The 22598-nt window shown below is 43.6% G+C and overlaps 1 protein-coding gene across 1 annotated transcript in view; it reads left to right on the top strand.

Moving 5' to 3' along the window:
* Nucleotides 1–1564: 1564 nt before the first annotated feature.
* Nucleotides 1565–22598, top strand: part of CCNY (cyclin Y) — a 214049-nt gene continuing 193015 nt past the window's right edge. The window contains exon 1 of the mRNA XM_024198292.3: nt 1565–2068. Coding sequence (XP_024054060.2) covers nt 1915–2068 — 154 coding nt within the window. The 5' untranslated portion in view covers nt 1565–1914. The remainder of the gene's footprint in view (nt 2069–22598) is intronic.

Below are 22598 nucleotides of genomic sequence, written 5' to 3'. Positions count from 1 at the left end.
GGTTTCTGAGCCTCTAGGGTGCCTTAGAGCAGTGCTTCTCAAAGCCGGTCCGCTGGATTAGGCCAGCCCCTATAGTTTGATCAATGATAAATTATAAAGGGCCTATTTCCTGGTTTAGATTTGAATGGAAATGACATTTTAAGAATACAGAGGCTTTTGTGAGTTTTCTGTCATTTGGTGCAAAAATAGTGCAAGAACAAACTGTATGATTTCAGAGCTGTCAAACCCGCTCCCTAGTCCTGATTCATTCCCAAACTCAACCTTGAGCTCTATGCCTAACTGTACTGTCTGGTTGGCCCATCTCTATTACTTTCACATTTGTTCTGTGTTTCATCTGAAGACATAATACAATTATTTTTAAAGAAGTTTTTAAAAATTAGAACCACAAGGGGATTAAACTTCTGAAGCAACTGTTAACACATGCCTATGAATGAACCATGTCTGTCTACATAGGTCACCCCCCGATGGGCACTGGGTTCGAACCCAGGTATTTTCAGGAGCAAACATAAAAGCCTCTACAGAGGCGCTGGAACCATTTATTATAATGTGAGTCCTGCACGCCATTGAACAACACTGTAACTCATTCATTGCTATGGTTACTTAAAGCCGGGGGTGCTGGTGGGGGTGGGGCACCCCCAGCACCCATAGCTCAAGCGCCCCTGGAGCCCCCTTTTTTGCATGGAGAGAATCATGAAGAAATAAGGGAAGGGGGAAAACACCGTGAAGAAAATGGGCTTAGTGATGGGGTGGCTGATTCTTGCTTTGTAGAGTAGAAGCAGGAAGCGCATGAGCTCTGTGCAGGAGAACGAATGTGACTGGGGGAGCGATAGAAGCAGAGAGGGGGTGAGTGGGCGGCGGCGGAGTGAGAATGGAGGGAACAGCGAGAGGGGGAAGCGCGGAGGGATCACTCCCGCCCCCCTGCCAGCCGCACCGGTCTCTTCCCGGTGTGTGGGGCTGAGGCGGCTCTGAACCTGCCCTCGCCAAGAGGCCCGGCTCCGCCCCTGCTCCTCTTTCGCCCAGGCCGGACCTCGGTCGCGGTAAGAGCCGCCCAAGGATCTGGAGGCCGCTGTGGGGATCCCCGGGCTCCCTTGGGGGCTCTTCCCACAGCCCGGCTGGCCGGGGGAGGGGCCTAGGGGAAAGAGGCGGGGCGGGGCCGAGGGGCGGGGCCTCGTGCCCTCCGCCCCCCTCCCATAGCGAGGTTCCGGCGCTGGGCAGCGCGCGTGTGTAGCGGCGCTCCGGGAAGGCAGCAGCAGATTGGACAGTCGCGATCCCCACATGAGCTGCCCCCCCCTCCGTGGCTCTGTTCCCTTCCAGGGCAGCAGCAGCGGCGGCGGCGGGAGGAGGAGGAGGAGGGGCTACAGCCCTGCGCCGGGGGCTTCCCCTCTCCCAGTCGCAGCAGCGCCCCAGCTGGGCGTACCCCGGGAGCGGGCAGAGCGCCCCGTGTCTCCCTTCCCAGCCCGGCGGGCAGACGATACCACCCACTTGAACCGGAACCTTTTTTGCAAAGGCAGCCTCGGGCTGCTCGCTGCCGAGGAGGCTGCGGTGCCGCCTCGGTGTGCGCTGGGGGAGTGGATCCAGCTCGCTTATTGGGAGGTGGAGGGGGAGCGCGGTAGCTCAGCCGCTGGCCATGGGGCTGTGCATGCAGCGGGCTTAGCCTGCTTGTGCAGTACATGCCAGGGCAGGATGATTTAGCTGCTGCGCCCTCCGCTCGGCTGGACGTGCTTGGGGCAAGGCTTCTTGAATGAGCCGCTGTGGGGATCAGCCGGGGAGTGCGGCTGGAGGGAGCAGCAGCAGCCGCCACCGCCTCTTCCTCTCCTGCTTGTTGTTTTCTCCGCTGCTGCCCATGGCTTCTCGCCACTGCTGGTGACGGGCTCCCCCTGCATCCTCCCGCGCCTGGCCCGGCGGCGAAGGAAGATGGGGAACACCACCTCCTGCTGCGTCTCGTCCAGCCCCAAGCTGCGCAGGAATGCCCACTCCCGGCTAGAGTCCTACCGCCCGGAGCCCGAGCTGAGCCGCGAGGACACGGGCTGCAACCTGCAGCACATCAGCGACCGGGAGAACATCGATGGTAAGAGAGGTGTGGGGGCTGCTGGGATGGGGAGCTCCCCGCACCTAGGGCAGCCAGGGAAATCCCCCCACAGCCCTCCTGGGCTGGGGAAATCCCCTCTATCTCCAGCCACAGAGGCAGCCCCCAGGGAAATGCATCCCCCAACAAGCACAGAAAGAGCCAAGTGGGGGAACTCTCTGCTGTCCTGCTCAAGGGGAGAAACATGGAAACCCCCAACCCTCCCTCCCCAAACACCTTGGGAGCTCCCATCGCCTCTTCCCAGCCTCTTAGTGTTTCATCACTTCTATCCCTCGGGGAATCTATTCTCTCCCCTCCTCTTCCAGGTTTTTTTCTGGCTCTTTTGGTGATTGCAGAATATATGATGAGACAGGGGGTTTGTTTGGGTTTTTTATGCCTTCATCCACAATTTCGAGGCTTTTGGGTGCCCCTATCCCTGTATATCACAATGCAGCATTATTTACCCCATACTAATATGTCATGATGTAGCTCTGTTTATCCCCATCCGGCACCCCTTAACCTTTGTGTGGATTCTACCTCCCCATGTATGTGGTTCACAGTGTTGGGATCTTGTGTGGATTCTTGCCATGTACAGTGTGATATGGCATTATTTATCTGCCCTTTTCTCTGATTTGAGGCCTTTATAGTTCTCCCACCTTAGTATTGATTGAAAGCCTGGAGTGCTATTTACCTCAGACCTTACTTTCAAGATCTTTGTGTGTATTTGCCCCCTCACCCAGCATGGACTGATGTGACACTGTTTACACTGCTCCACAGCTTCCAGACCCAATCCACTCAAGTATTTGGATTTCACAAGTGAATTTTTGCCCACCCAAATTTCCTGAACAAAGATGGTCTGTGGACTCAACTGTTTTTATGGGTTAATGGTCATGTGTTGCTATGTGTATGCCAAAGCCAATTCTAGTTGGGGGATAAAATATAAAGGACAAACCCAGATAGTTATGGAAGTGGGAGAAATTTATCTTGTAATGACCTTCAGTACCAGTGACTTATTTTGTTCCATTACACTGATGATGAAGCATTGGTATAATAGAATGATGAATGTTCTCTCTCTACAGTATTATTGGAAAAACTATATTTTCATTGACTCAGTAATGACCAAACATCCTTTTGTGTGCTCTGGTTAATTAGAACTCGGCCTATTCTTAAGTGTGATTTTAATGTATAAGTATAAACTAGTTTCTGATTAGCTGAAATAGTCCTAAAACTTAACTGGTAAAACATCAACTTTTTCATAGTTTGACGTGAATTGCCTTTGGTAGAAAGCCAAAAAAGTCACATTGGCACACATTAGATTTTTTTCAACATTTTTTTCATAGCTTATGTGATCAATTGCAAACTTTGTTTTAAACCAGTTCTCACCATTGGCTAAAACGAAATTCTTAATAATAGAGTAACTTTACCTCAGGTTATGATTATTTCTTTTAATTAAGTTACATTCTGGAATTGTGACTGTTATCTTTTAAGACATTTTTGTTTCCACAGTAGAAAAATTGGACTGTAATGGGATCAATGGGTGGAAAAAAATTTATAATGGCCAGGTTTGAGAGAACTGGGGGAGATTTAAGAACTAGTTGTTAACCTGTGAATGACTGATTCTTGTCACACCAGTGTTGTCCAGATTAGCAGTAAACACCTTTTCCCATGATGATATGGATAATATCTAGTCCTGTTTCACATCAGTAGGAACAGGTCTTGCTCTATAGTTCTAAGTGAGAGGTTTGGGTTTTTTTCGGGGGTGAGGAGCTGTTCTTTATAGTGTGGTGACAATACAAAAAATTCTAAATGTCTTTCCTTGTAAACTTACTTTTTGCCAAGAATTCTCTTCATGGTTTGGTTAGACCAGTGGCTCTAAACCTTTCCAGACTACTATACCCCTTTGAGGAGTCTGATTTGTCTTGTATACCACAAGTTTCACCTCACTTAAAATATGCTTTCTCACAAAATTAGACATAAAAATACACACGTGTCACAGCACACTATTAATGAAAAATTGCTTTTTCTAATTTTTTTTACCATATAATTATAAAATAAATCAATTGGTATATAAATATTGTACTTACATTTCAGTGAATAGTATATAGAGCAGTATAAACAAGTCGTATGAAATTTTAATTTGTTATGACTTTGCTAGTGCTTTTTATATAACCTGTTGTAAAACTAGGCAAATATGTAGATGAGTTGATGTACCCCCTGAAAGACCTCTGTGTCCCCCCCATGGGTACACATAACCTGCTTGAGAACCGATGGGTTAGACCAATTTTCAGATCAGTAACAGTACTCCATGAAGCACTGATGGGACATGTGTGCATGCTGTCTCCGTCCTAATAAATTCTTGTCAGTTAAAGGACCCTGTGCTTTATCAGTGGAACATAGAAAATAAATACTATCTATCTCTTGTTTCATCAGGCTCAGCACTGTGGCAAATGAAGTTAAGTTCTCAGGTGAGGGAGTTGCCTTCAACTCTGAGAGCATATAACAAATTTTGTGGTTTGTCTCCCTTGCCTTGCTGTTTGCTCAAATCTTGCTCCTCGCTATGATACTGATTAGGTATAGGGCCAGAGGCATCAGTTTTCATTGAGGAGATTGATGAAGAATGAGTTAGTATTTCTTCATTGAACACAATTGAGGATATTATGGGTAAAACAAATAATTTGAAATACTCACTTTTGCATATCTGTTGTGTTGCAGTCAGATCCACTGGAGGTCTTTGGTCAAAGATGATAGACTGATTACAAAATGTAATAAGACTATTCTGTTTCTGAAATCTTATTTCCTGAGACTGGGTACATTTTTGTTTTTAGATTGCTTGAAACTGTATGGCAAACATATGCCTATGGTGACACAATGGGGGAGGAGGGAACAACAAATAGTGCACTGTAATCATATTTCTACTGTTTTTCAATAACTTGAAAATATTTTACATGAAACAATGAAGGAACAACACTGGTCAATTTTTTTTTTTTTTTTTGGTGAAGAGAGAATATAAGGTCTTGATTCTTCAGGCATCCTACAAAATATCTAAAATCCATGAAATATTCTTGAGAGCTATTTAGCTCTTCAAGAATTGGATATTTATTTGAAAAAACAAACTGGTGGTATCACTGTAAATAAACAATTTGGATACTTATGCTACTTTGTTGTTGTTTTTTTTTTTAACCTGTGTTTCTCACTACCTGTTACTGCAGCGAGAACCTTTTGAGGTTTGCTAGTCGTTCTGTGCTTTGTACTGAAACCATTGCAAATGCTGTCATGAAGAGAGGTACCAGTGAATTGCAATTACAGGATCTGATCATGCAGTTCTTGTAGGGGAGGGGACTCTCATTGTCTTAAATGGAAGTTCTGCCTGAGCAAGGAATGTAGGATTGGGCCTACAGCTATACCTGCCTGATGCCATTTTGTCAAAAAGCATCATTTTTGTAAGATATCAGGAACTCTTCATGTCTGTAAGTGAAGGGAATTTTGGAAATGTTTGAGTGGGAGCAAACTTCTTTCAGAGACTTCCAAGTTAGAAGGCTAAACTCCTGTTCTGAATGTTTTTTCTGGTTGATGGCCATGTGGAAATGCTTCAGGAATCACCTTTTTGATTATCAGTCAACAACACATTTTTCTGAAAAGTTAGATCCATTGGGTTTCACTTAGACCATTATCTTCAGGCATAGACAGAAGCAGTAAAGATAACTGGTTATCTGCTTTGCTCTATTCTGCCCAGAAGCAAAAGAGGAATTCTAATATGGAGCTCAGAGGATGCCCAATCTTTTTAGTGACTGATTGCTCATAGAAACTTTTAAAGTTTATGAAATGGTTTCAACTTTAAAATCTTACTTCAGGAAAGTTGTGGCTGAGGATTTCTTAATGAATTTGAATGACCCACTTTTCTATCTGTTGCTCATCAAGAGACTTATCTAGCAGTATCCTGGCTACAAATATAAGAGAAAACAGTAGATCACTTAATGTGTCAATCTGGTAAATTGCTGTTATTACTTAAATGACCTGATTTTTTTTTTTAACCCAGTCTTTTGCTAGATATTTCGTCCACTTTAAAATTGTTGTAGTATTTGGTTATTGGTCTGATTAAGACACGTGGACTGGATCGTTTATTCCGTTTGGACACGGGGGTTCTGGATTTGAAAATCACACAGAATGGACTCTGTAAGGGGCTCAGGTGTGTTGGTGATAGGTGCTGTTATGAAAGCTAGCTCGATAAAGGACATTTAGATTAGATTGACTGTGGTCTAGAGTCTAGACTACGTTTATACATGATGTCAGCATGTCTGTTGTCACACAGTCAGATCCGCTGATCTGAAAAAAGTGGCTCTCGGACTTGATTTTCCTGTGTGGCATAGATTTTTTCCACAGTAGGCTCTTTGTGAGAGCTTTGGTGGAGAGAGGATAACCTCACAGGATATATGGTATAAGACTGCTGTCATAACCTGAAACCGACTGAGCTCATTGAGCAGGGGCTAATCAGAAGTTGTTCTTGGTATTGGTAGGAAATACAGTTCTTCTTATAAGAAGTTACTCTGTCTCTCCCCCCTCCCCTCCCCCCGCCCTTGCAAAATCCTTCTAATGTTGCTGGGTCACATTTTTCATTGTCAATTGCAGATCAGATTACTGAACCCTGTGTGACTACATCCCTAATAAATCTATTCAACTTTTTGTGGTAGGTTAATTTTTCTGCAGCTGGTAGACCATCTCTTGAAAACAATCCACCCTGAAAGCAGTTTATTTGTGAAAATGGGCAGTAGCCATGTGAGAACATCTGAATTAAGATTACATAGTGTGCCTCAGGTGTGCTGGACTCTGTGAGAATTATGAGGTTTTATGTTGCCAAGTATAAAACTCAAGTGCAGTAAGGTTTTATAATCTATCTGGCTTACTTAATGAAGATTTATGGAATGAGAATGTCGGTTCCTTTCAGAATGGTGGATTGAATCCTGCCCTCATTTTCATTTTTCCAATCTCACTGACCTCAACAGAATTGCACAGGTATAACTGATAGCAGAATTTGGCCCGAAACATCTACGATTTTAACTGATTGATTGGTACTGGGATCTAGTGACAGGGTGAGGGTGGATTCCAAATCTATTAATTGAAAAGCTGAAGTCTTAAAGGAGTGATATCCCCTTTTCTGTGAATGACTATTATGTGATTTCAATGTCTATATTTAGGATGTATAATTTTGTTCCATAGAACCAGCCAACAGAAGGATATACATTCATTTGTATCCAGTTGAGTGCTGATAAAATACAACAATCTTTGAACACCTAGGGCCACGTTTCATGAAGGAATAGACCCAGACCCACAAAAGTACTTTTGCCACTTCCTTAGTTTAGTTTGGAGTGTTCATGTACACACATTTCTGAAGTACCTAACCTTGCATACCACAGACTAAACTGTTTTTAAAAGTGTAATCTTGCTCAGATTAGCACCTCCCCATCTCTTATAAAAATGGGCCATATGATTTTTAATTACTGTAAATATGATTGATCTTTTGTTTTTATATCTCCTTTGAAAGACAGTGTAGTTTAGTGCCCTTAAACTTTGTGCTGGAACATTGGTTCAGTATTGGCTCAGAGACAGCTTTGTCATCTACTGACTTTCTAACCCTATACCTTGCAGCGCCTACTGTTTTTCTTGGAGGTAATGCATCTAAGTATCGCTGACACCTGACCCTTTAATAAAACTACTGTGCTTGCACTCAAGCTCCTACACCGTTCTGCCCTGGCCAACATCACTGAGCTTGGCTCCTATATCGCACTCTGCCACTAATGCCAGTGTTGATGCTTTCCTTGCTTTTGGTGTTGTTTTTTTCTCCCCCTCTCATCTCCGTGCCTTTTTCCTTTTTGCTCCCTCTTTGCCAAGTGACTACTATCACCTTGTTCAAAGCTTGCCTAAAATCTCATTTCTCCCATGTCATTTGCAGAAAGTGAATTAATTCACACTGTGTAAAATGTGTGTGTGTGTATAAATATGTAGAAATGGAACCATCAAGATGCACACTTGTTAAAATTTGTTAGTCTCTAAGGTGCCACAAGTACTCCTGTTCTTTTTGCGGATACAGACTAACACGGCTGCTACTCTGAAACTTGTTAAAACTAGTCATCTTGTGAGCTTGTACTAAACTAAGGGTTATAGTAATATTACCATATGATTTGTTTCCAAGAATTTCAGTTAATGCTTGAGATGCACAAGAGCACCAAAGTTTAGCTCAGACAAATACTTGAAACAGAATGTTGTGGATTAAAATGTACACGTTTGAAAATGTAAAGACCGCTGTACTGACACACATTTGCACAGGTAACTAAGAATACTACGTTGACAAGATACGTGAGGAAACCTGATGCTGTGTAGTGGTGTTGGCTGGTATTGTTACATGAATATTGTCACATTCAGTGTCCAGTTAAAAAAAAAAAAAAAAAAAAAAAAAAAAATCTGGATTTTAAAGGTCTTTTCTATGTTATATCTTAACAAGAATATGAAATAAACTTTTACAAAATGAAAACTTAAATGACCTATAGTCCTTACTGTAGACTGATAACTATATTTAATGAAAACGGACCCTTTGAAGATTAGCACCATTCTTGCTTTGGAACGTTTTGCTTTGTCGTTGTTTATTTCAATCAAAGAATTAACCAGCATAACCATACATTTTAAAAGCAATGTTAAAGAAAAAAAATGAAATGTGAAATTTTAAATAGAAAACGTTATCCTCGAGTATTTAACATCCAGATTATAAATCTCTGTGTGTGAGACGTTCTGCTAAATGTTGATATTACTTTTATTAAACCAATACTGCTGGGTGCAGTTGTACTTGTTTAGTTTTAAATAATAATAGTAGGTTTTGCCTTCACTGCAACAGCTAGCTTGACTTACTCCACTTGGGTTAGTTAGCCTAGGTTGAGTGAGCGTGGCCATGCTGTGAAACTTTCAAGCTATGCAGAATGCTTGGATTAGCAGTTCAGGAGTTGTGCTGATTTGAGCATAGCCTGTGGTAGCATGCTCACTGCATAGCTCAAGCATTACCCATGCCCCTTAACGGCCCAGGTAGCTTGAGTTTAAAGCACCACTTAACTCAAGCTAGAGATTTGTGTGTGTGAAGGGAAGTCGGGTTAGGTCAAGTTATACCTTGAGCAAGCAGTAAAAGCAAGTCCTTGGCTACTAGCTATTCATCTGGTTCAGGAACTGTTTCCAGCATTTGTAGGGCGGTGGGTGCAGGTTCTGCATTTAAGTCCTTGTTTTGTTTTTTCTCTTGAGGTTGTAAAACTTCATGTCTGTGAACTTGCAAAGGATTTATTAGCATAACCGTAAACATCTCGTGGTAGATGTTCAGCTAGTGTGAATGTCATAGCTCGGTTAGGTTCAGTGAGCTATGGTAGTTTACACTAGCTGAAGATCATGCCCCTCTTGCATTAGTTCTTTGCACAGGTAATCTGACTTCTGTTAGGCCAGGTCAATGCTGCAGCTACACCACTGTAGCGCTTTAATGAACACACTCACTACAGCAATTGGAGGGGTTCTCCCATTGTTGTAGTTCACCGGAGAAGTGGCAGCTAGATGGAAGAATTCTTATGTCAGCCTAGCGCTGTGTACACCAAAGGTTGGGTCAGCATAGCCATGTCTCTCAGGGATGTGGATATTCACACCCCTGAGAGACTTAGTTGTGCTGCTGTAAGTTTTCAGTGTAGGCTATGGCTACATTAGAGAGCTTACAGTAGTGCTGCTGCATCTGTGCCACCTTAAGCTCTCTAGTGTAGCTGCTCTAAGCCAATGAGAGAGAGCTCTCCCGTCAACTTAATTAATCCACCACCAACAAGCGATGGGAGAAGCTCTTCCGCTGACACAGCGCTGTCCACATCGACATTACTGTGTCGCTCGGGGTGGCTTATTCACACCCCATAGCGACATAAGTTATACCGACATAAGTGGTAGTGTAGACATAGCTGTAGACCAGCCCTGTGTAGCTGTACCATTATAGCTATACTGGCAAATCCTCCTTGTGCAGGTGCAGTTTATATGGGCAAAAAATTCTTTTGCTGGTATAGTTTATACCAGTTTTGTGAGTGACATAAGCTATACTGGTAAAAGCACACATTGTTGCCACCTGACGGTGTGAAACTGATGGGCCCGTCTTCCAGCTAGTGCAACCTTGGGAGCAAAAGAGCAAATCAGTAGTAGACCCAAGTTTGCTTCCAGTGTGGTGCTTTCCACTGTGCATTAGTATTTCAGCAAGGTGATGTATTTGATACAGTTACCACATTGTTCTTGCATTCATGAGATCTCTTCACAGCTTTCTGATGGATATAGAAATGCACTATGAATTATTCCTGCTTCTCTCTGTGTGAAGAGAAGAATTTATTACTTTCAGGTGTTAAGAAGCAGCTGTTCGTGCTTTGCAAGTCTTGCATAGAAGAAGAAGAAAATAAAAAATTGAGCTGTACTTGATCAGCAAACCCTAAATTGGCTTGCTTGCACTCTGTCTCTAGGGAGCATGACAGAGACTGTAAAAGCGTGTGTGTGTGTGTGTGTGTGTGTGTGTGTGTGGGGCGAGTGGTGATTTTGTGTTGGGCAAGTGTGGGTTGTGGGGTTTTGTTTTCCCATTTCTGCACAGTTTAATTGTTCGTAGGGAGTAGTGGTGTTGTCCTCCTCTCTCCTTCCAAGCTCTGTTCTGTTTCTTGAGAGGGAAATAAGATTACAGTGGGATCCATGTCAGATGGATCAGTACTTTGACTTTCAGAGATGGGATGAATTATATGCGACTTGTTCTGTGGGGAAAACTTTCCTTGCTGCAGGTGAGACTGGTGACTGTAAAAATACAAAACCTTCCTCCTAAATGAACGAGTCAGTATTTATTTCCCTTGTTCAAGAGATAAGGAAAATTTCTTGCTTTATTTCTTTATGCCTTCTGCACAAAAATTGTTTTTCTAATGTTCCCTGATTTCATTTAAAAATAAAAATTTGACAACTGGTACCTCTAGGTCAGAATTTCTCAAACTGGGGAGCAGGCTGCCCCGGGGGGAATATAGAATGTTTTCTGGGGGCATGCGAGAAGCTTTGGGGGGGAACATACTGTGCAATTTTACCCATAGCAATGAATAACTAGCAAAGTTGAATTCTCCAGACATATCAGGTCCTCAGATGGCGCTGTGCATTTGACTCCAGATGGTGCTGTGCATTTTGACGGATTTCTGTTAAGCTTGCATAGCATTATTCAAAGTCATTGCCTTCTGTACATTAATCTGTTTGCCATGACACAGTTGTGACACTCTGTACCTCCAAGTAGTACACTGGAACCCCCATATTGATCACTATCATATGATTATATGTTTTGTACAAAGTATGCCTTGTGAGGTATCATTTTAAAAATCTTAGTACATACAACTCACTAGGATATTATCAATGTGTTAAGTTATGAATTATTGCCATATGTGTTACTGAAATATGTTGTGAGGTTGGGAGACATGCATAGCTAGCCTTTCAGTAGGGACAAAGGAGCAACTACCACTAGCCAGACAGGCATTGTGGCCCATCAAGAAGAATCCACTATCCCAGAGATTTCTCAGAGAGGGCACATACGCAATGAGGGCTGCCTAATCCATGTCACAGCAAGGAGCCTTCTAGCAGCTGGAAGACCATATAAAAGAGGGAGAGGGACATCATGACAGTGCCACTTGGCCTCTCTCCTCCCCATCTCAAAACTTGGAAGATTGTCTGGAAGATTGGTCCCAGCCTGGGAAGGGAGTCCAGCCTGTGAATTGAGAACTATGAGCTGCCTGTAACATATGTTTGGGTAAGAGACTTGTTTGTTTGATTCAAATCTTGCTGTATAATTTAGACTGCGAGTTTATCCTTATTTCTTATGTAACCAACTCTGATCTTTGTCTGCTATTTATAATCACTTAAAATCTATCTTTCTGTAGTTAATCTGTTTTGTATTTTACTTAAAGCAGTGTGTTTTTGGTTGAAACGCTTGGGGAATCTCCGCTCAGATTACACAGGCTGGTGCATGTCCACTTTCCTTTGACAAAATGGTGAACCAACTAATGAGTTTGCACTGTCCATGGGAGTCTTGAGCAGCATAAGCTGGTGTATTTTGGGGTTCAAGGCTGGGGGTTTGGGTGTTGTGCTGGTGCCTCTCTGTATGATTCATGTGGCTCAGGGAGCATTCATGCAGTTTAGCTGGGCGTGGGGTTCCACATGTTCATGGCTGAACAATCACAGCTCCTTGTCACTGGCGTAGCATTGTATGAGAGAGAGCCCAGGCTGGAGAGTTAAGGGGGCACAGAGGTCCCACAGTTCCAGATTGTACCCTGGGTATCCCGTCACGGCAGTATGCACATTTGATTGTAAACATTGACCACAATCACAGTTTTGCTTTTGCTCTTACTACAGTAGATTCTTGGCTCTATTTGAATTGGTGCCTTAGTGAGTTTCATGTTTATTTTTTTAAACTCCGTGTGTGTATATATAGGGCCCTACCAAATTCACCATCCATTCTGATCAATTTCACGGCCAGAGGGTTTTAAAATTGGTCAGTTTCACGATTTCAGATGTTTGTCTGAAATTTCGTGGTGGTGTAATGGGATTGGTGAGGTGTTTGCAAAGTTGTTGTAGGAGGGTCCTAAGATTGCCACCCTCACTTCTATGTTGCCTTCAGAGTTGGGCTGTGAAGGCAGCACCCTCCCAGGTTCCTGTAGTTAAGAGGAGGTTCCCAGAGGTAGAGGTGGGTAGGATCTCCCCCATGCTGCTGGGAGCGCTCCAGCTGGGGGCTCCTAGCTGCTAGTCCAGGCCAGGGACAGATTAAGGCAGGGGTCCCTGGCCAATTTTGGGGGGGGGGGCACCCAGGAAAAATGGGTGCCTCAGCCCCGGGGAAAAGCCCCAGGGCAGAAGCACCTACTGGGTCACTCCGAGCCCCAAGAGCAGCTGCAGGGGCTGAAGCCTTGAGCTCAGACTGCCCCGAGCCCCAGCTGTAGTGTAAGGGGGGTGGCAGCCCCAAGCCTGGGCTGCCCGGAGCCCTGGCTGGAGCGTTGAGATGGGGCACAGAAGCCCTGAGCCTGGGCTGCCCCGGTTGGAGCATCGGGGGTAGGCGGAAGCCCCCAGGGGAGAAAGCCCTGGCTCAGCACCTGGAGCCGCAGCAGGAGCCGCGCGGGGGTTGGGAGTGGGAAACGGAAGCCTGGAGCCCAGCTACAGTGCTGCTGCAGTGCAGAAGTGAGGGTGTAGCACCCTCATTTCTGCGCTGCCTATGGAGGTGGGTCTGATCTCCCCACCAAGAGCAGCCGTGCAGGGGAAGGACAACTCTTGTCCCTCCCCAGCACAGCTGGACTAGCAGCTAGGAGCCCTGGGCTCCCAGCAGCAGGGGAGATCAGATTTCACAGGGGAGGGCTGATTTCATGGTCTATCACACGTTTTTCACAGCTGTGAAATTGGTAGGGCCCTAGGTATGTGTACTTGTGTGGCTGGGGGTGGGGGCATAAACTGCTACAGACGTGAAGAGGGGCATGATCAAATAAGGCTGAGAAGCATTGCTCCAGGTATGTATGCAATGTTGTTGTAGCCATGTCAGGGTATTAGAGAGACTAGATGGAGAGGTAATATCTTTTATTGGACCAACTTCTGTTGGTGAAAGAGACGAGCTTACGCAGCGCTCTTCTTCAGATCTGGGACGCTTACTCAGCTTTCACAGCTAAATACATGATGGAACAGATTGTTTAGTATAAGTAAGTTCAGAAGGTTATAGATAGTGAGATCTCTGGGGATGATGTTTTGTTTCTGCATCTATGGACTGCCAAGATGTTTATTTCCTAGATGTCTGTAGTGGTTGAGCACCATAAATACCTGAGATACTACCTTGGGTTGCGAATAAGAAGTTTGCTTACAATATTCTGTTCTTCTATTTACTTTGAGATCAGTTTTCCTAAGTTTTCATGAAACTAGCTGATTAAAGGAGGACATAACTCCAGTATTTTACTGGGACAGTTGGCTAGTAAAGAAGTCCTACCTACTGAAAGTAAAGATAGTGATTCAATGGACAATACAAAACTTAACTCAGTGGAATCAAGGAATATTGCTCAGGGGAACCCACAAACTTCATTGTAGGAAAAAAGATTGGAAGGGATCTGTTTTGGATTAGTTGACTTGAGTATTATGGTTGCCCACTGTTCAGTTTTATTTTATTATTATTCACTCAATGAAATAAGATGTTTCTGTGATTTGGGAAATTATATGACATACTTTGCAAATATACATACTCACATCTGACTAAGTGTGAACCGCATACTTTCCTGTGTAAAGAGAGCTTGTATCAAAATAATGCATGTTTAGGAATCATGACTGTTGTTGAACAAGACAGCCAATGGTATATAGACAAACATGTCATAAGAGAGACATAATTAGGTAGTCCTCCAAGTACTTTACAGACATTGAATTGAGCCTCACAACCACCCTGTGAGGTAGAGAAGTACTTTGCAAAAAGAAGTTAAGTGATGTGTCTGAGGCTATATAGGAGAGTCAGTATTTGAGGTGGGATTAGAACTTGCAAATTCTTGGCTCCCCATTCTGTGCTCAGACCATTAGATTGTGCCTATCTTTGTGGATTGAATAAGGTTTTTATTAAGCAATAAAACTACTTAACCATCATTTGGTTTGAGCAACTATGGTATAGAACAGTGGTTCTCAAACTAGGGCCGCCGCTTGTTCAGGGAGAGTCGCTGGCGTGCCAGGCCAGTTTGTTTACCTGCCGCGTCCGCAGGTTCGGCCGATCGCAGCTCCCACTGGCCGCAGTACGCCGCTCCAGGCCAATGTGGGCTGCAGGAAGCAGCGCAGGCCGAGGGACATGCTGGCCGCCCTTCCTGCAGCCCCTATTGGCCTGGAGCGGCAAACCGCGGCCAGTGGGAGCCGCGATCGGCCGAACCTGCGGACGTGGCAGGTAAACAAACTGGCCCCGCTCGCCAGGGACTCTCCCTTAACAAGCGGCGGCCCTAGTTTGACAACCACTGGTATAGAGACAACTGTTCCTTTAAAATGAAATGCAGGTTAGAGAAGTCCCATAACTCAAAATCCACACAGAAAATCCGAGAAACAATGGTTAGTATTACACAGATCAGCAGAAGCTTCTATTCATAGAAAGATGGTTACTCTTTGTTGAACTACACTTAGTGTATTGCAGTGTTAATTCTAAAGGCTTGTCTATACTGCACCCTAAATCGGCGCTGCTGTGATTGATGCAGTGGCATCGATTTAGCGGGTTTGGTTAAGACGCGATGAGTCCATGGGAGAGCGCTCTCTCGTTGACTTCGGTACTCTACCTCCCTGATGGGCAGAAACTAAGTCGGCGGGAGAGCGTCTCCTGTCATCCTAGCATGGTGTAGACCGGGGTCGGCAACGTTTGGCACGCGGCTCGCCAGGGTAAGCACCCTGGCGGGCCGGGCCAGTTTATTTACCTGCTGACGGAAGGGGTGCGGCTGAGGGATGTGCTGCCTGCGGCTTACCACCGCCGCCCCCATTGGCCCGGGACGGCGAACCGCGGCCAGTGGGGGCCGCGATTAGCCGAACCTGCCGCGTCAGCAGGTAAATAAACTGGCCCGGCCCGCCAGGGTGCTTACCCTGGCGAGCCACATGCCAAAAGTTGCCGACCCCTGGTGTAGACATTGTGATAGGGCGATGTAAGCTATGTGCTTGAGAGGGGTGATTTCCCCCCCCCACACACACACCTGAGGGTTGTAACGTACATTGACTTAAGTGGCAGTGTAGGCCTAAGGTAGGCAAGAGTTGCCTTCAGTTTTCATTCTAATACATATTTCTTCCTTTTTCTCTTCTCTTGGCAGACATGGTAGCTTGGCTGCCCTAGTCAGTAAGGGTAGACGTTATTATAAATTGGTCTCATCTTCCTCTACCAGTGCCAAGGTCTCACTAAGACTAAATAGTATTACATAAGAGAAGACACTCCCTCAGTATGTAGCTGTTAAATTTAACTGCATTTTAATTTTAGAACGTTTGTTTTTGTTTGTTTGTTTTTGTTAAATACTTTTATTAACATGATCAAAGAAACTAAATTGGGGACTAAATGCAATTATTGCATGACAAGCTGCCTAATATGCAAGGTCACACACTGTTCTATTCTGTCTACATTGAGATTTGAAACCATTTTTTCACCTTACTAGAAAGAACAATATTTCATGATGCTAACACAGATTCAGCTGTAGACAGACATTAGCCTTCTACAATACCCCAACTCCATGGGGTGAGTTCAGGATGTAATAGTAGCCTTAAGTTGAAATTTCCTGGCATGCCTTTTTTGTACACATTTTGAAGTTTTTTGTGACTGTTAAACCCATGTAGCAATTAATGATAAATAGGACAATTTTTCTAGCATTTTATGCTTTTATAGGCTGAAGAGAAATACTAAACCACTTTTTTACAATTACAGAAACTCAAACTGTGATTAGCTTTCAATTAATTAAAAATGTTCCTTGATACATGCTCCTATTTTGTTCATTTTAAGGACCCAGTTCAGATACCACATGTGATGTCTATTTTAAGGTGACTTGGGGGGAGGGATAGCTCAGTGGTTTCAACATTGGCCTGCTAAACCCAGGGTTGTGAGTTCAATCCTTGAGGGGGGCCACTTAGGGATCTGGGGCAAAATCAGTACTTAGTTCTGCTAGTGAAGGCAGGGGCTGGACTCGATGACCTTTCAAGGTCCCTTCCAGTTCTAGGAGATAGGATATCTCCATTAATTTTATTTTTTATTTTTTAACAAGGTACTTAATGAGACTAGGGTTCATTTACACTGTAAAACAAAAGCAAAACAAAAAACCAACCCAGCAGCAGTGAGTCTTATAGCCCAGGTCAACTGACTTCAGCTCCCGGGGCTTGTGCTACTTGGCTAGAAATAACAGTGTACACACTCCAGCCTGAGTGGGAACCTGTACGCTGCTATGTTTAGCACTGTAGCGTGAGCCTGAGTGAGTTGACCTGGGCTCTGAGACTTGCTGCTGTGTTTTTTTTGTAGTGTAGACATACCCCTGAGCACTCTGGAGAGCATGGTTTCTGCTAGCGACTCATCCTTTTAGCTCTTGCCCTTTGGATTAAATGTATTGTTAAAAAATGCAAAATAGCTGTTGAAAAAAAATTAAACTAGTAAACCCCAATATTTTATTCAAGTGACACTCTAGCAAGTGGCTCTAGGATTGTTTTAGCTTAAAACAAAACATTAAAAAAAAAAAAAATCCAGTTCCACAGGTGAACAGTGGAGTTTTATCCTCCCATGTGCACATATAACAGATCATATTTCTCCGCTCTCCTAGTCTTTTTACCATTGGGTTAGTTATCGTTGGCACTCCCTTCTCTGTAGCTTTTTATCATTAATATTCCAGCTTGACAAAAATCCACCCAAACGATTATTTTTAGCAGTCTTGGGGTTGGTGGGAGAAGGGAATAGAACGCTGAATATTTTAAGCTTTTAAACCATACTGTCTGCAGCGGAAAGTCCTCTTTTTTTTTTTTTTTTTTTTGGTTGGCCTTTGGGATAATCCTTATAATGTCAAACATACTGCTTTAGCAATATACATTTACCATCCTGATACCAGCCACAGAAAGAAGTAAAATACGCAATATATGTCGGTGTTGTAACCTTTTTTTGTGTGTGTGTGTGTGTTAACATTTTCAAAGGGTTGGATGTGAGAAGAATGGGATTTCAGTAATTTAGAAGCCCTTAGAGATCCGTGACACTACAAAACCAGCGTGAGTTTTAACCAGTTGTTTTGTGTGAGATTTTACCTTTTGAGTGAACGGATGGTTTTTTTATTTCAATACCTTAAAAGTTTTTTCACTGCAGTTACTGTAGTTTTCCCTTTCTACCCAAGTAGATAGTGAAATTTCAGGGTCCTGGGGATGTTCCAGTTGGAAGTAGAAATTGATGGACTGTTATTTTCTTTGATGCAATCTTGTTTATTTCAAGGAATGTACAAAGTCTTTCTCTGAGTGCAGGAGGAATCAGAAACCAAATAAATAGTTTCCTAGCTTAAAGCCCGAAGCCTCTTTAGCCAACAGACCCCAAAGTACTCTCTCTATCCCAGGGTCACACTATGCTCAGAGGCTACTACTGGACTGTCCTGCTTTTTTGACTCTGTTTCTTTGTTCTTGTCTCTTCCCAGTTTGTGTGATCCTACACCCACCCACCTGGGCACAATACCCAGTGGAACCCCCTGCCCACATGGTGTTAGTTTTTGGGAATATTCTGTTAGGCCTTGTTTTAGGTGTGGCCCTTTAACTGTTTCTCACAAATGTTTTAAGAGAAAGGTATATTTACATATCCGCTTGAACAAGGTTTTTAATTCAGCTCTCAAAATGGTTTCACCCAGCTCATAACAGTGTAAATTTTGCACCCCAAGAAATTGTCTGCTTGGCAAATTTGAATGTTTAAGTTAAAGGGACACTGTCAGGTCCCATTTAGCTGGAGATTCATACTTTTTTTTTTTTTTTTTTAAAGTAAGCTTTTAAGAAACTTTAAAACCAGATTTTTCTCAATATTCTAGTAGACAGTTCTTTCTAGAATAAATACTTGAATTGCAGTGTGTGCAATCCACATATTAAGGCGTTGTGGTAGGCCATGAGAACCTGAAAGTGAATTTGAGTGACTAATGTGTTTTTTTCAGAGCCTGACCTGTTCCATTATTGAGAGAAGAAATACCTCTTAAATAGCAGCACTACTCTTTCAACCTTCTCGTAGAATACAGTGGTCCTTAACCCACACAAGAGGCTATAAAAGGGTTCTGATTAACGTATCACCTTAACAGATAGAGTTTCTGTCAGTGTAGCATCTTTCTGTCTACTGTGCTGTTGTGTTAGCAGTATAATCTTGAGACCTGGTCTGAGATGTGAAATTGATCCCTAATTCTTGTATTATCAAAGGGTAAATAGGATTGTCTGTCTGGTTTACCCCCTCTGTTCATGCATTAGTTTGTATAGCTCGATCATATTTCCTTTCTAAACTCATCCCAATCTTCTCTCTCTCTCTCTCTCTCTCTCTCTCTCCATGGAAATCTTTCCAAGTCTCTAATTTTTCTCATCCCATCTCTGGATCATATCTATTTCTGCTATATCTTTTTTTGAGATATGATGAGCAGAGCTGAACATAGTAGTCTAAGTGAGAGTGAATTATTGATATATTTGATGGCATTGTAAATTTCAATATTGTTTTGTAGCCCATATCTTATGCATCCTAACATTACATTTACATTTTAACAGTTGCTGCTCATTCCTGGTTCCTATTGCTCCTGCAGGTTTTATTGCAGGGGCAATGATATTGATCCTTATTTTCTCAAGCCTACACAACATCAGATCAAATAGCTGTCTCTAGGGTGATAAGATTTCGTATTTTTGATCTTCGGTGCCTTCTGACATGAAATGACATTTGTATTTTGAGCATGCACTTTCTCTGGTAACGTATGTGAGTAATCCATTTAGTTGCTATGCTTTAAATGGAATTTAGTTGTTTTTTCCCCTTGCTTTAAAAAGTACTGAGCTGTGTAGGCTGCTTTCCTCTTGTTATAAGCAGATTCAGTCCCTTAGCAACAATGTTAAGACCTGCAATTCATAGAACAAATGCCTCAATTTCTGTCACTGTCATTGGTGCTCTGCCAAACTTTAATACCTCCAGCTGTAAATCTTCTCTTGCTACATATTTTTGCGTTTCTCTCTTAATGTAAATGAGAAATCTCATTTCCCTATTGGGACCCAAAACTGATCCATTTGGCGGTTACATTGAAAAACAGGTTACACTGCTGAGATGGGGAAGTTCTTTCTTTTGTCCCCTTCTTCCTCCTAAAGGGAGGTAACTTACACGAGTGTGTTAAAATAAGATTGTTGTGGAAAGTTGCTGAAATTGTCTGTACTGTTGCCTATGCCTACCTGCTGTTACAATATTCTGTTGATCCCATTATTCCTACAAGCAACTTGTTCTATGTAATCATACTGTGCTAATCAAACACTAGAGGGAATGCCACATATTGAGTCAGCACACCTGCCAAACTTTGTGATAGTATAGTCAGCTGTATAGCTTAGCCTGTCTTATTTACTTGACAAAAACTAATAGAAGTGCCTAGACTGCAAGAATGTGTGCAGACTTTCCTGGTCCCGTGTCAGTTTTAGGAATGGGTTTTTAATCTTTCTTGCATCTTGGTGAAGCAGTCAGTGCAGATACAGTGGGAATAATTTAAGACATTTAGTGTTTGCTAACTGCATTATCTCAGACCATGATCTCAGTACGAAAATGATGCAAGAAATAATTTGGTGTGCAAGTCCTCAAATTAGCAATACGCATAACCATGTACTCAAGTCCATTCCATTAAACACTTGCTTACGTCCTAAAGCACTTCAGTCTGTGCTTAACTCTCAGCGAAGAGTGGGACTTAAGCACATTCTGAAGTGCTTTGCTGAATCAGGGCATGCATGGGGATAATGTTGGCTTAAACCATTGTCTAATCTGTCCTGCAAGATGCTAAGCAGGTGAGCATGTGTAACATGAAGATGGTAAGTAGTCCCATTGACCTCATCTGCTTTTTAGTTTAGTGTTCTGTTACATTCAATGATCTGGTTGTAAAATTCACATTTCCTATACTTTATTACTGTGTTATCTATAAGAGATTGCCAGCAAATACCACTGATATTAAAGTAGCACATGATAACTTACTTTGATGGTATTGTCTACATTTGAGGTTGTTGCAATTAAATACCTGGAAGCAAGGAGAAATCTAGTTAGATTGGTCTGCAAACGTAAATCAGAACCGTTGGTTGGTTGGTTCTCCAGAAAGATGTGTACATCAACTTTAAAGAACACAGTCATAATGTTGTTTGTGTGCATATAGCTGAGATTGATACAGATCCAGGCCCTGATTCGGAAAAGTATCTTGAGTTTCAGCACGTATTTTAAGTCCCATTGAATCTTTCCCTTCTTCGAGTGATTGCACATGTCCATTCTACTTCAGGTATGTGTGCACCTCGTATGCTGTTGTCAGAGACTTTTTCCTCAGCAGTACTCATCAGGGTGAGGCTTGTGCCCTCTGCTGCCTCATGATGGTATAAAAGACAAAGCTGCCCCCAGATGCCCCCTAAGTTCCTCCTTACTGCCCGTAACAATTGTTGGAGCATCTTGTTTTGCCTTCACAAGCTTTCCTAAGTTGTCTCTTTTGTACCAGTTGGTACTCATTTAGCTGTAGTTTTAGTATTAGGTAGATTTTAGCATTAAGTTTTACTTTTAGAGTGTTATGCACGTCAGTTCCTTTAGTGGGTTCTGGTACTGGGGCTGGAGCATGCCTTGGTCATGAGGCTTCAAGCCTGTCATTCCTGCAAAAGACGCTGCCAGTAAGTGACTCTCATTCCAGGTGCCTGACGTGTCTTGGAGAGTCACAAATTTGGGATCGGTGTCAAGTTTGTAGGGACTTTAAACCAAGGACCAAAGAGGCAGGGTGGCCAGACTTAAATTTCTACTGAGGCAGGCAGTTCTGCACCCTCTCTGAGCATTCCCACTCTGGCTGCCAAACACGTGTGGTTCAGTCAGGAGCATTACTCTTGCGTTGGCTGACTCCTGGCACCAGTCGCCTTCCCAGGCACTGAGGAAGAAACACTTCAAGTTACTCTTGAAGGATTCAGCATTTGGGAGCGGGAACTCCATCTGTCTGCAAGCTTGCTGACCTTTGGTGCCCGGAAGCTGAGTGCACTTGAATTCAAGGCACTCCCCAAGGAAGTCATCCACTTGGGCAGATCTGTTGACTCTGGCGCTGGCACAGGCACTGTTGAGACCATCCTTGAAGTAGCACTGTTTGAGCTCAATGGTGCTGTCTGTGGTGTCCTACCCAGCAGGAGGCTATCCCAGTGCCATCAGCTCTGGAATCTTATGCTGTGGCATGGGACTTATTGAGTCTATTGGTAGCCGTTTCGCCAGCAGTTCAGGAGTCCTCTTGCATGGAACCTCTGACTGGGTAAAGCATTGCTGACCGCTATGACCCAGCACGTGGTACCATGGGCACCTCCGGATCTGAGTGCTTCATCATTCAGTGCTGTCCAGAGGGAAGCTGTCAGTGATCTCTCTGGTGCTGTCTTCTCCGGGGTCTCAGTACCGATCACCAGCATCGACAGGAATAGTCCCCCCCACGTCAGAATGAGCTGATTAATCTTTGGACTTGCAAGTTGGCTCGTGTGTCTTTCAGTTGCATCTTATACCTCACTATTCCCCTCCAAGGGCTTACTGCTACTGGTAACCTCTGGAGGGGCCCATCTTGTCAAGCCAGTAAAACCCAGTGGCTGTTTTGGAATGCTTGGGAGTTTCCACCTGCCTCCAGGTTGTCTCCATGCCCTCCTGACTCTGCTTCTTTGAGTAGGTAGCAAGACCCATGCCACCAAGTAGAGTTGGAGGCCGGGCTCAGTATCGAATAGGAGGGTATTGCCCCGCAAGTGCCAGAGGAGGCTCCACTGTGGAGCTCTTGGCTTCATCCTCTTCCTCACCTGGCGAGGC

Source organism: Terrapene carolina, unplaced genomic scaffold, assembly GCF_002925995.2.
Source record: "Terrapene carolina triunguis isolate 2854851 unplaced genomic scaffold, T_m_triunguis-2.0 Scaffold111, whole genome shotgun sequence".
NCBI lineage: Eukaryota > Metazoa > Chordata > Testudines > Emydidae > Terrapene > Terrapene triunguis.
The sequence above is the reverse complement of the archived record's forward strand: the minus strand, read 5'-3'. Positions and strand labels throughout refer to the sequence as shown.